Here is a 16,258-nt window from a genome sequence, read left to right as displayed (position 1 = left end):
AAAAGGGGTTTACGTGTAAAGCTCCTTAAATGATGAATGGCTGCATTTATATAACTCTAAAAACATCTGCCACTGAATCATACACATGGAAGTCCATAGTATGAGTATAGTAAATACAAAGTACCAGCATGTCAAACAGAACTGTTTCTGTCTTTGCTGCTAATAAAGTGCATTTCAGCTTTTCTCACAACATGGCAGTCTGTACATGATCTTAGAGTACATGGCAGCATCTCAGCCATGATATACCCACTGTTGGCCTCAAGGAGGAGAGGTTCTATCATTGGGTCCAAGTCTAACCAGTGCAGGCAGTACAACTCATCTGAAACTCAATCCCCCACTGACAGAGGGTGAGAAATGATGTTGAGGTTGTAGATTAAAGAGGAGCAGTGACCTTGACCTCTCCAGACAGAGTCATGCACACCCACTTGACCTTTCAGAGAATACCTATACATTCAATATCTTCAGGGATGCATGGACACAAGCTTTAACAAACCTACAATAAATGTTCCTATTGGCCAAGATGTACAACACAGCCTTTACTCTAACATCATTAACACGTCTAAAATGAAAATTCTTCATTTCAGACAGCGTTGACTTTCAAAAGCAGCTAGCAAAAAGCAGATATGACTCAGAGAAATGAAGGCGATACTTCAGAATGACAACCACAGAAAGGGAGTGACTCCACTGATCAGGCCTGAGCATGGTAACCATTTAGGAGCCGGAAGAAAGAAACAAGAGCAAACAAGTGATGGCTAGGCTGTTTGTAGCAAGGTGTGAGCCAAAGAGCCTTCTTCACTGAGCTGAGCTGGTGCCACAGGCACAGGGTGGTGTGCTTGAAGGGGGGAGGCAGATACCTTCTAAGCCTGGAATGGCAGCACTGCGTGTAGAATATGATACGAGCTGCTACAGACAGCCAGTGGAGGGGAGGGAGTGGATACAAGAGATTTTGCAGAGGTTGAAGACAAGGCCGTTTGCAGCACAGATGAGTTACACAAGGGGCTGAAGGTAGGGCTCTGACAGGCTAGCATTAAGCAAGAGCCCAGATATTTTCTTTAAACCATAAATACACTGCATTTTGTACAACATATTCATACTGGTCACTTTAAAAATGTAATTTGCACTGTTAGTTTTACTCTTTTTATTCTTATTCTATTTTATATTTATCTAGGTATATTTTAAGCATGTCTCTTTTTTATTTTATGTGTCCAACTGTGTGCCTAAGCCGAGAGCTTCTGAACAAAATTTCATTGTGCCTTGTATAGTGACAATAAAGATTCTTGATTCTTGATCTTGATTCTTGAGATAAAAGATGACTAAAGTTGAATATCATCCACATTTGAATGCACCAGAAACAAGAGTGATTCCCTTGTCTGACAAAGATAACACAATTTACTGGTAGGTCTGAATCATAATGGGAATCTTATCACCATTCTGTCTAGATGACGAGATAAAGAAGCAGTTCATAGTAAGGGCTCAATTCAAAATCATTCATCTGGTTCACACTATTCATTTCCCCCACCTTTACAGTTCTTTATACTCATTCATCCTGTTTCTCTTGAGCAACACTTTAATAAAAGAAATCACACATTGTATTGGAAAAGCTTTTGTGAGCCTTGGCCGCAGGTTGGATCTGGATCCAAGAACTTGTTTAATCTGTCTGAACCATTATTCTACCTGACACCTTAATCTGCCACAAGAGAAACACTAGTGCTAAGAATATACAATGTACGGCCCTAGCAGCGGTGCAGAGACAAAGCTAGTCTGAGTCCTTAACCTGTTCATCCAGTCTCCACTAATGCCCTGTTTTCACAGGTGAGAAAAGATTTGCAGTCCCACAGGAAGTCTTAATTATGCCACCTAGAAAAAAGGACCAACCTTGAAGCTCAGCAAATGTGCTAGTTACTAGATCCTGGTCATCAGTATGTCAAGCCAGACAATACTAATGAAAAAGCTTTAACAAAAGATGTTGAAGAGTTTCATAAACCTGACAAGAGCTCCCACAATGTCTCAGCTACCATACTAAGAGGAAACCTTATCCCATCAGCTATTGAGATTACAGGAAATTACCAAGTACTGTATTATATATCTTGGTTGTAACATATGGAATCATTTACCCTACATATTCAGATTTGTATTACGTTGACACTTTTCATGTAAACCTGATAGAAAATACAACTGCAGTTCCACAAATAAAACCATATGTGCAAGAGATGCTGCGCCAGTGGATGAGAGAAAGTGATTCACAGTATGTGGACAATTTGGCTGGTATTTTCCAGTCTGGTGAGTAGAGAGGTTTGAGAAGGGGGGGGGTGACAGATGCAACAACATGCCCGTGAAAGACAAGACGGACAGACAACACTGGGTCCTCAGTCTTTTGGAGAGATGATCCGGGTTTCATTGGCGGGCCAGTGATGAAGCATGTAACCTGACTCAGGAGGCTGTCATACAGGTGAAACCCTGACCAAAGAATGGACGCCATACTCCCAACACGACATATCCCTCTTTCTGCAGATGCTAAATGAGAGCAAAGCTGCTATCCCTGGAATCCCAAACAGCCTGGTCGTTACTGCTGCTCATTTGCTCAGGCAAGAGAAAGTAGGGTAAAGTAGGTAAATAACGGACAGGGAGAACTGCAAGAGATTTCTCAAAGTTTGCAGAACTGTAATGACAATTCAGTTAATAGAGGAGTATTATCACCAGCTATTTTAGTAAGTGAATGATTTGAACTGTTTTCTATTTCCAACCATAGAAAATAATTTGCTGCTTTTGTTAAAATTCTGTCAATTCTATGCTGCTCTAACAAAGCAAAGGCTCAAAAATGTATGTGAAATACCTTCAGTGTTTTTGGTGTCTAAACATAACAAAGCTGTGTCTGAAGGCAAAAGAATGCAGGTGCCAGGGATTAAAACTTATGTGATATGATAAACTCTCCTTAATCCACTCTTGTCTTACTGTAGCACAACTTTCAACCTCTTTTGTTGGCCAATCGGCCCAGAGACCCTTGGGCGTCTCACAGGCGTAAAGCATTTATTGTGAAAGTCATGTGGATCAATGTAGCTTGAGTTAAAACCAGACATCTTTGGATTTTGGACCAAAGCAAGCATTTTAGCATTTTTAGCGACATCACCTTGTACTCTTGAACATTTAGAGTTTACCCTCTATTTGTATTGTACTCAAATGATTAATTGATTGATAGACACAATCAGCAGATTGACGATAATTGCTATTAGTTGCAGTCCTTGTTAGACTACATATAGTGACAATACTCCTCACCTTCTGCACCTGTACACAAACTATATATCCAGCAACCAGAAGCCATATGTTGGAGAAAGAGAATCTAAGCACTGATACTACTTCCTTTTATCAAACATTAGGACCACCCAAGCAGCCAACGATACACTTTACAACCTTGCAGCCATATGGCATGAGAATCAAGTAGGCTAAGGTACCAAGTGGCTATATTCTGTAAGACTTGAACACAATGACTCAATTCATAGACCATCATAAAGAAGGACTTGTGTGCATTTAACAGCCATGAATAGAATAAAACTGATATTCCAGAAGCCAGTCAGTGGTGGGTGGGAGGCACAGACAGAGCTAATGGTTGGCTGACACAGCTATGATGTGACACCGTGACCACGATTTTATTTGCAGAGGGAAACTGGCACCATTAAAGACAGGACATGAGATTACTGCTGGATTCAGGGGCAACATGCTGAAAGGTGCCAATGTACTCATCTTTTCTCACACGTCTGTCCCACACATACAGTACACCTGACAAGGAGTGGGGCGAGAATGGCAGCTGTTCTGTCTCCTGTAATACTGCTGCGCATGGTCAATATTAAAATGTTCTTAAAATGAACAGAACATTTTTTTAATTGAAACAAATTTTTTTGCCCACAGAAATTCATTACAAGTGCTTCAAATGTGACCAACACAAGGTGCACTGCTTCAGTAAAGAATGAAAACCATGTACTAACTGGTCCATAAATAAAATGTAATCATGAACAATCAGTCATCCTCCAAACAGGGGGTAGAGGTAAGGTTACAGGGGTTCAGACACAGACAGATAATCGATCCCTGATTCCTGACCTGTCAGCCTGACGCTATCGGATGTATACTGTTCATTAAACCTCTGACTAGATAATCACTCATGCTTAAAGATGGGTGAAGACTATGGCCGGCCAGCAGTGACATTTCATTTAGCACGACCAGCAAGATTTGAATGCAATTCAGTGAAGTGTAAATATACTATGAGCTCAGAAAATGTTGTCAAAGAGATAAATGCATTTCAAGGTGGGCTGCACCTCACACATAACATCACACTAAACCTCTGTTTTTTTCTGTGACATGCATATGTTTCCATTGTGATGAATGGGTTTCTCTACATAAAAAGTGAAAAGCTAATGCACATACCTCTAAGCAGAAAAGAAAACTCTTAAGTAAAATACACCACAATGGACTGAATAACTGTCTCTGGAACCTGGAGCTCATATTTCCTTTTACTGTCCTTTACGCCAACTCAATCAAACTTAAGATGCTTCTGGCCAACCAGGACCTTACAATTAAGTGACAGCTGGATCACAGCCGAGTGCAAGTTGCTTTGGTCTAAGCTGCGTTTGCACTTAAACCACCATCACCACCCTGCCGATTGCCTTCAGCGGTTAGCCACAGCACCACAAATGGCTTCTGGGTGCCTGCTGAGGGAGCAGAGTTTTACACTAAAAATAACTGGGCTTCGCTGTTGTGGAGACAAGCTGAGGTCTGGGGCATGGCCAGAGTTTTCAGCGCTTTGTCACTCATTACATTGCTGCTGTGGGGATATACAAACTTGAACCTCACAAACAGTACAAAAAAAACAGCTTCGAGGCTTTAACATGTGGTTTGGACAATGCTGACATATTACTGTTAGGATGAAGGTAAGTTAAATTACACCTTCAACAAGAAATGGAAAGACATGGCTCAGCTTATCATAGATGGTCAACTTATGGAAACCTACATGTCACATTGCAGCAAAAGGAGCCTAGATGTAAATTTGCTTATTATGTTGTTTAGACCCTGTGCTGTCTGAACAGGGTCTAAACAACATAATATTAATAATTATACAATAATTTTACATTGAGAAACGTAGTGGTTTGGAAGACAGCAAAGATTTGAAAATGGGTCTGAACGCATCCAGCTTAAAAGCAATCCGGATTCAATCCCATTCTAGTTGGATTGACTTTCCCCAGTCTGAACGAGTCAATACTGAGTAAACACTCAAGGCTCCAGCTTGAAACAAATGCATGCTGTCAACCAGGTCAACAGTGATAAGAGCATAAGAACTAATAACTGATATCTAATGTATCGATTTGGAGCACTAAGAAGAAAGTGACCACTAGAATATATTGTGTGGTCAACAGTAACAACAGTTTAAACATTTACAAGTCTGACAGAGAGGCAATAAAAGGGCAAGCCCAGAGTTGAACTGATAGCACACTGCTGTATGAGAAATAAATGCTAAAAAACACACATCAGAAACACGTGTTGAATAACACTGGCCAACACATACCAGAATGTCTGGCATTTAACCCCAAAGGGGAGTTTCTAACCCTCCACACTGCCACCCACCCACACAAACACGCACACTCATGCCCAATATAGAGTAAAGACTTCCCCGAGGAGTAAAAATAGTATCCTGCTGTTCACAGGGAGGCGTGCAGATTAGGAAATATTTGGAATAATGGCAGCTTTCTCTTACTGCACGGACAGCAGAGAGTGCATGTATTGGAGCAAAGCTGACCCACATTCTGGTGTCTTCCTGGTGGATTTGTCCTCACACGTGCTCAAAGGGAGGAGGCGAGGGAGGGATGAGGTGTGTGTGTGGTAGTGGTGGGGGCATGCTATAATTCCGATGATGTTATGGCTTTTAAAGGACTTTTCTTTTGTACTGACAGCCCACAATTCCATTGCTGTACTTGTAAGAGCACCTATTTAAAATTTCATTAACACCGAACTAAGAAAGGTGAGAGGTGTTAATTGTCACAAAACATGACTGCTCACTCTGCTGTGGATTATTTCTGCTTGTGAAAAAAATACTGTCATTGGGATTCTTGACCCTGATCCTCTTTTCACTCTCAGTGATGTTTACCTGCTGCATGTTTATCTGCCAACTAAAACCTTTTAGTTACACTCATCTGAACAGCTGTACATAAAGCACGGACAAAGCGATGTTCTGTGATTATTCTGAGTGAAGGTAGTCACGGCAGTTCAGATAAGGCAGAGAGGTTCAAGTGAGGTATAATACTTCAAATAGCAGAGCCATAAGTGTGGATTTAGATTTGGATCTGCTTAATGCACATACTCAAATATGTCAAAGCAGGAATGTGGGCCAACAGTAGTAATGTGGTCCTTCTTTACACAACATGGCATGGCAATAACATCCTAGGGGTGTTGTATCCATTAAGAAAATGTCTTGTTTTTCTACCTCACTGCATGATACAAGAAGAAGAATTTAAAAAAAAAAGTAAATCAGCTGACCCCTTAATGAATTCACTCTAAAACGGCACTTACATGACTTGAGAGTGAAAGCGGAAACGCTCTCATACAATCCTCTGTTAATTCACTTGACTGATTGGCAGCTTTACGAAGTGGGACAGCACTAAATTTGAACAGAATTAAATAAAGAATGTTTTGCTGGACTATAACTCAGCTGTTGAACAGTACACAAAACTGAACTCAACATGTACATGGCTCAAAACTTACAGACCTCAATCAAGCTCAATAGCTGCCAACATGAGATATTACAGCAGAGAATTCATCCCAATTTCTAGAAAACTGCCAAAACAAAAGGAAAACATGTTAATATACTGTATGTAGTTATAACGATTTACAGGAGTCCAGTGCATTGCAGTAAAATGGCAGCTGAATAACAAATATAAACTTTGTTTTCACCCAAACACACCTTTCTGCCAGGTGTAAAAACTTTTCCTTGGTGTCAAATCTCTTTTATTTCTGTCAGTTTCATTATAAAATACTGCAGGGTTGAAAAAAATATATATTCAGGAAAAACACAGCTGATTCACTCCTAAACGGGGATCAAATGTCTCACTTTAGACGAGTGTGTGTAAATTAAGTACTTCCCTTCAGCTCCACGTACAAGTCTCTCTTGGTAGCTGCTGGCAACAGCAGTCTTGTCTAAGGTAACCCAAAAATATTGACTGATTATATACGAAGGTTTTTCTTTGTTTGTTTTTTTTCTGCTCTCTGAAGCACTTACAGTTTACTCATCTGACACCGACTACAGCTACTTGCTATTTCTTTTGCCCTTTCTCCTCGGTTTACAAGAACAGAGGAGGACGTGATAAGCCAGAACAAAGTCTACTGCCAAGGTTTATCAGACTTTACAAATGCGAATCTTATTGAAATATGCATGAGTGGATGCAATTTTTTAAACTTCCTTTGTCTTCTGTGTGGCTTTTTTTTTTCAATATAATAAAATGGCCTTTCCTGTCATAAAATCTGTGTACGCAGTGTGGAGCAAAAGCAACGCAATTAGGCCCCATGATTTACTCTACCTGCTTCAATAGGGAAGTGAGGGCCTCCCAGATGGAGGTCATGGTTCTTAACCTCGCTTCTCAGCTACTGGGTTAATCAGTGTGGAACATGTGTTGAGAGACGTGCAGCTTTAAACTACAAATTCAAGTTTTATACTGCACAGTGTGGCATAATCAACGTTAATTATAATTAACCCATTCCTTACTGAATCAAAAAACCTATGTAGTGTGCACATTCCATTAAAGATGCTGCTCAGAGGTAAACTGCCCTCCCAAATAGCTCAAGAAAAAAAGTTAACACATCATGATGCATCAGGGGAAGTGCAGCCTGCTTGCCAAGGTATGGACTACATGGGCTTTTCAAAAAGCAATTAAGGCAGAGAGAGTCATAATATTGAATGGAGAGGGGGGTGCATTCCTCTGAGAGAGGCAGCAGCAGTAGACTGTGAAATTCATATTGACTAGAGAGGCAAACACACACAGGTAAGCAGCGGAGCCGGGCCTTTTTCCATGTCAGCCAAAGAGCAGGGAGCTGTAAGACCACCGCTTTCAAATATATATCGGGTGAGTTCAGGCATGCAGAGATGCACCTATACACAACCCTGTCTGCTCATAGAGAAGCTTATAACTAAGTAAAAACACACTCACACAATTTACACAGTCCCCTAAAAACAACACCGCCTTTGACTAAAATGATATCTGGAAAATGAAAAAACTGCTGAGCGCTGGATATGTGCTCACTGATGTGTTAAATCCCACTTGATTAAAGCAGGAAAACGCCTTCAACAATGAACTGTGCCAGTCCACTTAATTAAGTCAACTTGTACTACTGGGGAGCGCTGGGAAACGGAAAGCAAAGCAAACAGGGGCGCTGCTGCTCGCTCCCTCGGCTTTTCTCTGGATGCTAATCAAAGGCTTGATCTCCGAGCAGGACAGGCCCCGGGGACGTCGCTCTGCATGGCTGATCCTGGCAATTTGCTCTTGATAATACCCTCTCTCACTCTGCGGCCGGAGAACCCGGAAACCCATCTCACCTAATCTGTACGGCCACAGAAATGCACAAATGCAGCCCCCTAAAGTACACATTTGCCTCACCAGGGAATAATCACATAATGGTCACACAGCTATTACATGCTCCTTATTATCCCATCATTCTTTGTGCCTCCAATTTAGGGATTCTATAATAAAGATGATTGTAGATGAAGATGCTGCATTTGATTAACTAAAACAATAATCATGTATATTCTCTCAAAATGAGAAAGCACACAGTCTTGAGTATCTGTGTAGTCACTGTCTGTGTTTTTAATTGTTTGTGCAGTGGAAGCATCTGGTGGTTATTACAGGACCTGGAGGTCTGAGGAGAGGGCAGCATATGAGAAGTACATGATTTGTTTGTGGTCAGCTCTGGTGATGCTGTAAGTTCTTCCTCTGCACAAACACTCAGCACTTATCGAAGCCACAACTGCTCCAATTACACAACATCATATCATCAGTCATTCAATGAGCAAACACGGAGAAGCAGCACAGCAGAAAAGCAGGAAATATTAGAAAGACAGCAGCAAACAAAGAGGAGGGAGAGGAGGAGGTGCAGCTTCTTACCTTTGAAGGAGATAAAGATACGGGGCGCGGCCAGTGGGTCATTGCTCATTTGGTTCCCAAAAGCCAAACTGGACAGTGCCAGGAGTGTGTGGAACGTCCACAGACCGTCCAGCTGCATGGTGGACCAACCTCCAGTAGTGTTATTTAAAAAATAAAAATCTGCAGAGACAAAAAGAAACGTGTGAGAAAAGAGGCTGCTGTTTCAACTCCACACAAACAAATCTGCCACAATAAGTGTGTTTTCATTTCTAATTTATGTGACATGTCAAATCTGCGGTTCCCAAGAGCCTCATCCCCTGTGAGTTTTTGGGCGACGCAGTGCTGAGGTGTGGAGGTAACGCCCAGATTACTGGGTGCTTCATGAAACTGATGAGTCCTGGTGGAGAGGAGCCAAGCGCTCAGAGATCTGTGCACACGCTTCCATTTGGTAAAAATTATGTTTGTTTTTCAGTGTGCGACAAATGGATGGAAAGATCACGCTGACTCTGCTGAGAGAAGCTTTTCTTCTGCTTCGCTTCATGGACCCAAAACAAATTCCTGCACCATGACACCACACGTGTGCTGCTGCTGCTCTGTAATTACAGGTTCACCTAATACCTGGTTATTTCATGTTTTACTAGAGACAAAGATACAAATATAACATTGTGACTGGTACAATGGAGATCACCGACTCCTGCTTAAAGGAGGTATAAATGATGACAGCCTCAAACACTAGCTGGGACATTTCAACAAGTCTTCTGATCAATGCAGTGGTGGCCATCAGTTAGGTCTTTGGTTAATGAATTATAAACACCAAGTAGCATCAGTGATTCACACTTACATCATGGATCATTTATGACTTGTCTCTGTAACAAGCCAATTCTTGCTAAAGAAACTTTTTTTTTACCTCTCAGTTCCTGCACAGCACCCTGACCACACTGACTGCATGCCTGTAAAGCTCTTCTCCCCTAATCCTACAGAAACACTGGACACTCAGATCAGGTCTCAAATGTACCGACAGAGACCTCAGGAGAGTGCACAGACTGCTATGCTGCAGTGGATTTATGAGCATAGGCAGCTGTTTAAACCTCAGCTGTTTACAGACAATTTGTTAACCATCCAGCTGTTTATTCTGAGACAGAGGCCAAGTCCTTCACACAAGCACATGAAATCAAATAAGGCAGGCACCGCTCAAAACCCCACTGAGGATGGTGAACAGCTCCATGAAGCCAAACATGTTTGAGGAATTCTGAATACACAAGTTGGAGTTTACAAAAGGAGCATTTTTGGAAAAATACAAAGTCTTATATCAGCCCAACTAGATTTGATGTTATTAACCGATAAGCCTCGGATCAAAGCAGTCATGAAAACTTGCAGACAAGAACTTAAAAACTCAAGTTGGGCCGGGCTCAGATGAGAGTGGCACTGGGTAACCATCCAAATATATTGATGAGCATTCCACCACAATTAGAAAACTTTAAAAGCTTCAATAAACAGAAATGTGAACATATAAAGGAAAGTAAATTAATCAATATATATTTACAAATGAACAATACAAAAATGTATGGAAAAATGTGCAGTGTTGCTGAAACATGCTATAGCGTGAAATCTGTGCGTAACAGACTGGCAGCCTTGGCCGCACATGGACAACAGAACTGTAAACAGTCTGGTGTGGTATTAGAGCGCACGGTAAACTGCAGAGATATTTCACAAACAGTCACAGTGATTCATGTAGGAATTCATGTTGTGATCAATCGAAAATTTCAATCAGGAACTGGTCTTTCGAACTTAATGTTTAGAAGGGAAAACAATACATTTAGAAAGGGGTGCTGCAAAAAACAGATAAGGCGCGCAGCAGCAAACATTTTATTATCATTAGAGTTATTATTACATAATATTAATAATAAACAATCAGGCTTACCTTACAGCTTTCCGAAAATAAGTTTAGATCCAACCTTGCAAGTCATTGAACAAACCAATTCCAACAGATCGATCACTCTCTCTCTCTCTCTCTCTCTCTCCAAGTTGAAATAATAACAATAGAAAATCCTGGCGCGCCTTCTGGACAGTCCCTGCTCAGGGGTGGTGGTGTGGAGGGAGGGCAGTCTGTACCTGTGCGCACAGCGTGTGCGTGTGTGTGTGTGTTGGCCCCGGAGTTGTCACTGAACAATAAGACAATTTCAGTTGAGGAATAAGAGGAAGACAATGTTTCTCTGATTTAACCTGTGCGAGAGCGCGAGGCGAGGATATGCTGCGGTCGCGTGAGAACAATCACCATTTCGTGGAGGAAAGAAAGCAGTTAGGAACAAAAAGGAGAAGTCCCTGCGGTGTAAAGAGGTCCAAGCGCGCAGCGTGTGCTCCGCAGGAAAGTTGTGAGCTCCTGACTGTAGGGAGGCAGGACGCTAGCAGGTGGATGCAGAGGCCCATTTGACTTAAACACACCCACAGGGCGGGCAGCGGCGAGCCGAGCCGCCCATCAGCCACGGGCAGCGACGTGATTCCTGTGCTGCTGTTCCACTGTTAAACTGGCAAAGAGCAAAGAGCGCACCGGCCACAATGATCTTTATTACACAGAGAGCAGAAAGAGAAGTTAAAGAAAGAACGTATAAGGCACATAAAAAAGGGGAGTAGCCATGGTGAGTTCATCAGGCAATAAAAGCCAATAAGTCATTGTTAAAAGCCTTAAGTTTAAATGTTTAAACTTAAACAAAAATAAATAAAAGAAAAACACGTCCTTGGCTGTTATGTATGGCTCATGATTTTTCATGGCATTTAAAACGACATACTGGTTTAGGTGAAGCAGCTAAAGCACAATACACACTGCATTTTAAGATACATCAAGATGTGCTGCCAAATCCTCTGCATCAGAATCCAAAACACTTATTGGATATGATTGTTTGGTATTTTAAAGGCTGTGGGGAATTTAGTCTAGAAATACCGGTAACTGGATATGTTTTTTTCCCACCCATGAATGTACTTTAATAATGGGACAGGTTAGTTTCACCTGAGCTGCTTGGAGCTCATCACATCTGACAACATTTGTTGCATGCTGTAAAATGAACCCTGTGAGATTAAGGTGAGAATTCAAGGAGCACTGTCATTGGATCAACATAAATTATATCAACTTTAAAGGCTGAATGGTGAGGCTTATCCAGTGGAGAGACCATTATGATTATCACCATCAGGTGCCAAAAACAAGTGATGTTGATCATTAACAACTCATGCTTTTTTACAGACTGATAAAATGTTTTTTTTTTTTACACTGCAAGCCATAACGCTCAATGCTCACAACTTTTAAATGTGGTTAGAATTAGTCGGAAACTTACAAAAACTTTCATCATACAAAAGTTAACATGGAGGTCATTGACATCAAGGATTATGCTTTGATTTATCAGTTGGCAGGAGAAGTAAATGATTTTGTGAGAAGATGATAAAAAAAGGTTTTTTTTTTATCAGAGCAATGTCTGCCACTTTTGTATAGAGGTGAGTGACAACGTGTAATCAGAGGCAGGAGTGGATCTGAATGTGAAAGGCAGATTTCATCCAGCATTTAAAGAGTCCTGCCACTGTGGATCCAGAGTGGCACAAAAGCTGTAGAAATTCCAATGTGACTGTTGTGGTTAGATTGAAAAATAATCAATTGATCAATTAATTTTATATGGTATAAGTGGATAGATCTGAAATAAAAATCCAGATTCTGCTCACACAACTACACAACAATGGTTCATAGACGCAATGTGAGGTGTGGGTGTGCAATTAGGGAAAACTTTGGATTTGTGAAAGTGATAGTGGGCCTTGAACCGCCAACCTGTCGGTGAGAGGAGGTTTACTGTAGCCACAGCTACTCATATTATGAGCAAAGGAAAATACGATTTGGAGCCACCTTTGTCTGCTGTCTGAACATAAAGACTGCTGTGTGAATGTATGCATTACCAGCTCTGTGGCAGGTCTCCTATCACACCTACAGCTGCTATAGAGAGTCTTTCAAGGAGGAGCTGCATGGTTGCTTCAAATCAGTCGCCTGTATTTCCATCTTCTATCTCTGTGACAACCAGTGAGCCACCATCTGCCACCCACACATGAGGTGTGGAGGGACATTTTTCAACAGGAATTGGCTTAAATGGTGTCTGCATGTGTTCTTTTTCTCCTAACAAGTGAGCGACTCTAAAATAAATCTTCACCTCAGTTATACTTTTAAAAAGATAGATAACAATAACTTCTATTAACTCAAATATTCACAGGATAAAAGTTTAAGGCATACAAGTCTATTACAGCATTACATTGACTTCCTCCCACTGAATATTTGACCGGCTAAGTCAATTTTAGTGACTTAGAGCACAGACAATGTAATGATTGTTGGACCCAACTTATCAGAAATTAAAAGTGTTATCTTGGTTTGTAACCATTGATTTGAAAAAAGGGTGAGAAATGTAATTTATTTGATGACATATAATGAAAATTACATTAAAATGTTTAATTTGCTCCTCTATTCAAACACTGATTGGACACTTCAAAGTGACCGAGTCACTGCCTGTGAAGATTTTCTAAAGCTCATTGAGAAAATTAAACATTTTCCCACTTTTAATCATATTCCATTCAGCGTCCTTTCACACCTGCATTATCTGCTTTTCATTCAATCTGAGCTTTAATGGTGATTCACCGTGAAGCCTGTCACAGAGTCAGAGAGAAAGTTTGTGAGGTGTTGAGCTGTCTGCTCAATGGGGTCAAAAGAAGCTGTCCCGCTCGACTTTTCTTCCATATGAAGCCATGACGGTGGCTCTGTGGCCTTCAGTCTGCAGTCTGACTCAACATAAAGGTTCTTTTTTAAAGTGACTTGGCAGAGGTCAAATAGAAAAGGACCAGGCTGATGAGTCCAAGTAGACTTCTTCTTCTTCTTCTTCATCTATTCAGTGAAAAGATGGCAGATTATCTGAGAAGCAGAGCCATCAGCTTCTTCAAAGATACATTCCTCACCCAGGCCAGTTTGTCTGAAAGGATCGGCACAATCAGCCCTGACTGCATACAGTCTGTGTGTGTGTGTTTCTTTCTGCTTGATGGGAATCCAAGGTGAGCTGTGTATTAGAGAGGAGGACTTGTTGCTCCTCGGTGGGCCTGAACTGTGATAATCCTGATAAAAATCTTGCCAGTGCATGATTGCAAGGTGCTGTTGACATCTATCTAAGTGGTGTATGAAGTTGTTTTAAAGTTGTGCAGAAGAACCTGCATTCCAGCTGAGGTGTGAGCAGCGCTCTCTGTGGCTCTGCCTGCAGGCCGTGAACAGATGCCAGGTGTTATATCAGCATTTGTGATATACAGTCCAGGGATCATCTGCAACACAATCCAGGTTTCAGCATGTGAGGAGAGATGTGACACACTGCATGCTTTGGAGATGTTGTTTTTGTGTTGCACTGAACTGTAAAAGATCTCAGGTTCTATCTTAAGTAAAAAAATGTGGTGATGTGATATGTCTGTTGCTTTTGATATATTTGGTCCATTTCATTATTACTTTTTTCATTAAATATAAATCAAACCAGTGTTGCCAAAGTTCAATAACATATATCATATGTATTTACAAATGTACTGACATGATTTGTTTCTTTACATTTGTTACACAAATGTCTTGACCTAAAATAATGGGTCAGAATTCCGGTAATGTTCATTAATGATATCATATTAGTAGATTTTATGTGTAGGAAACTCTGAAGTTCTTTGAGCTGGTTCAAATGTGCTATAAATGCAGAAAACAAAACACTGAGCTTTAACAAGCACCATAAGAAAAACTAACATCAGCTTACCCCCCTGATGACATGACATGCAGTACCACAGTGAATCATGTATCAGGTCAATCCTCACATTTGTGCTGTACAATTTGTTGTGTCATGACCAAAACCAAACCAGCCAGGTCCACACTTATCAATTATTTTTATTTTGATATTTTTTAGCAATCTTATTTATTAAATTATTGATCAGTTTATGTGTTAACATAAAAAAACAAAGATCTTTAATCTGAGATTCCAGCCAATCCCTGGGTTTTGAAATTACAATTTCCTCATTGTTTCACACTGCCTACAATTACCTCATTTCCAGGCATAATGCTGATTCTTGAAAGTATTAGGTCTGCAGCACGTACACACACACACAGACACAGCCCTCAAACAAAGCTTAAACTGCCTTGTTTCTCCAACAAGGAGACTATTTCAGACTGTGCAGGCAGGTGCTCACCTTGTGCTGGAACCAGATAGGAGAAAAGCTTTGCTCCAAGCGCTTTCTGTAGATGATGTCCTCAAAGTTATTAGCATTTAAATGAGAAAAGAAAAGTATCATATCTAGATCACAGAGAAACTCTCAACAGTATAAAACTTGTTCAACATTTCAAGAGTGTTTAGAACAAACTTTTCTCATCTCCTGAGGTGAGTAAGCATGAGTGAGTCTGTTAAACAACAAATTAAGCAGGGCCAAGGGATAGAAGGGGATTTCAGGCTCTCTGAAGTGTACGATTCCTCAAGCAGTGATTACGGCTCAGTGTTTGGACCACCTTCCCTTTCCCTTACCTGTGGTTGGTGCCTTTGAGCAACAGTTTCCTCTGTTGTTTTTGGTAGCATGTGCAGCTCCGTACACTTCCCAGACTCTGAGGGCCTAACGATACTTTACTGCCAGTCTCAACTCTCCTGCCCCAGGGAACCACAACCCAGCAGCTAGAATGAAGGAAATGGCTTTGATTTCCTTCCACTTTTCACACATCACATGGGCAAAGGAACGAGGACCGAACGCTGCTCTTGACCGAGCTGGATAAACAAACCCGTGTCGCAGTGTGCACATTTAATTGTGTGTGTGCTGGACACAATATAATGTGTGTGTTGAGGAACAGGTGAGTTCATTTCTACCCACCACTGCTCTACATCAGTGTTGACATTATGTGAAAGGTAAATACTATGTAATTGAATAAAATCACAAACCACGACATCAGCCTGGGGGAAAAATAGCCTGCCCACTTTAAGATTCTCAATACAGCTCTGTTCTCCAGGACTGGCTGTCTAGGGTCTTTTTTTGGCTGTCACTCGAGGTAGAGTGGCAAATTTTGAACAAATAATCCATCTACCAAAGTTTAAATGGTGATTTCATTCAGTAGAGGACTGAGGCTGATT

The 16,258-nt window shown here is 41.1% G+C and overlaps 1 protein-coding gene across 5 annotated transcripts in view; it reads right to left on the bottom strand.

The window, feature by feature from the left end:
• sema3fb (sema domain, immunoglobulin domain (Ig), short basic domain, secreted, (semaphorin) 3Fb) overlaps positions 1-15,385 on the bottom strand; it is a 54,784-nt gene extending 39,399 nt beyond the window's left edge. For 4 of the 5 annotated variants that reach the window (XM_028405637.1, XM_028405639.1, XM_028405641.1 and 1 more), the window contains exons 1-2: positions 11,035-11,486; positions 9,135-9,293 (exon numbers count right to left, since the gene is read on the bottom strand). In XM_028405637.1, coding sequence (XP_028261438.1) covers positions 9,135-9,252 — 118 coding nt within the window. In that variant the 5' untranslated portion in view covers positions 9,253-9,293; positions 11,035-11,486. Of the gene's footprint in view, positions 1-9,134; positions 9,294-11,034; positions 11,487-15,335 lie in introns of those variants that run through there. The other variant, XM_028405638.1, reaches the window with a different exon arrangement.
• Positions 15,386-16,258: the final 873 nt, after the last annotated feature.

This window comes from Parambassis ranga, chromosome 5 (genome assembly GCF_900634625.1).
Source record: "Parambassis ranga chromosome 5, fParRan2.1, whole genome shotgun sequence".
Lineage (NCBI taxonomy): Eukaryota > Metazoa > Chordata > Actinopteri > Ambassidae > Parambassis > Parambassis ranga.
Note: the sequence above shows the minus strand (reverse complement) of the source record. Positions and strands in the feature narration are given on the sequence as shown.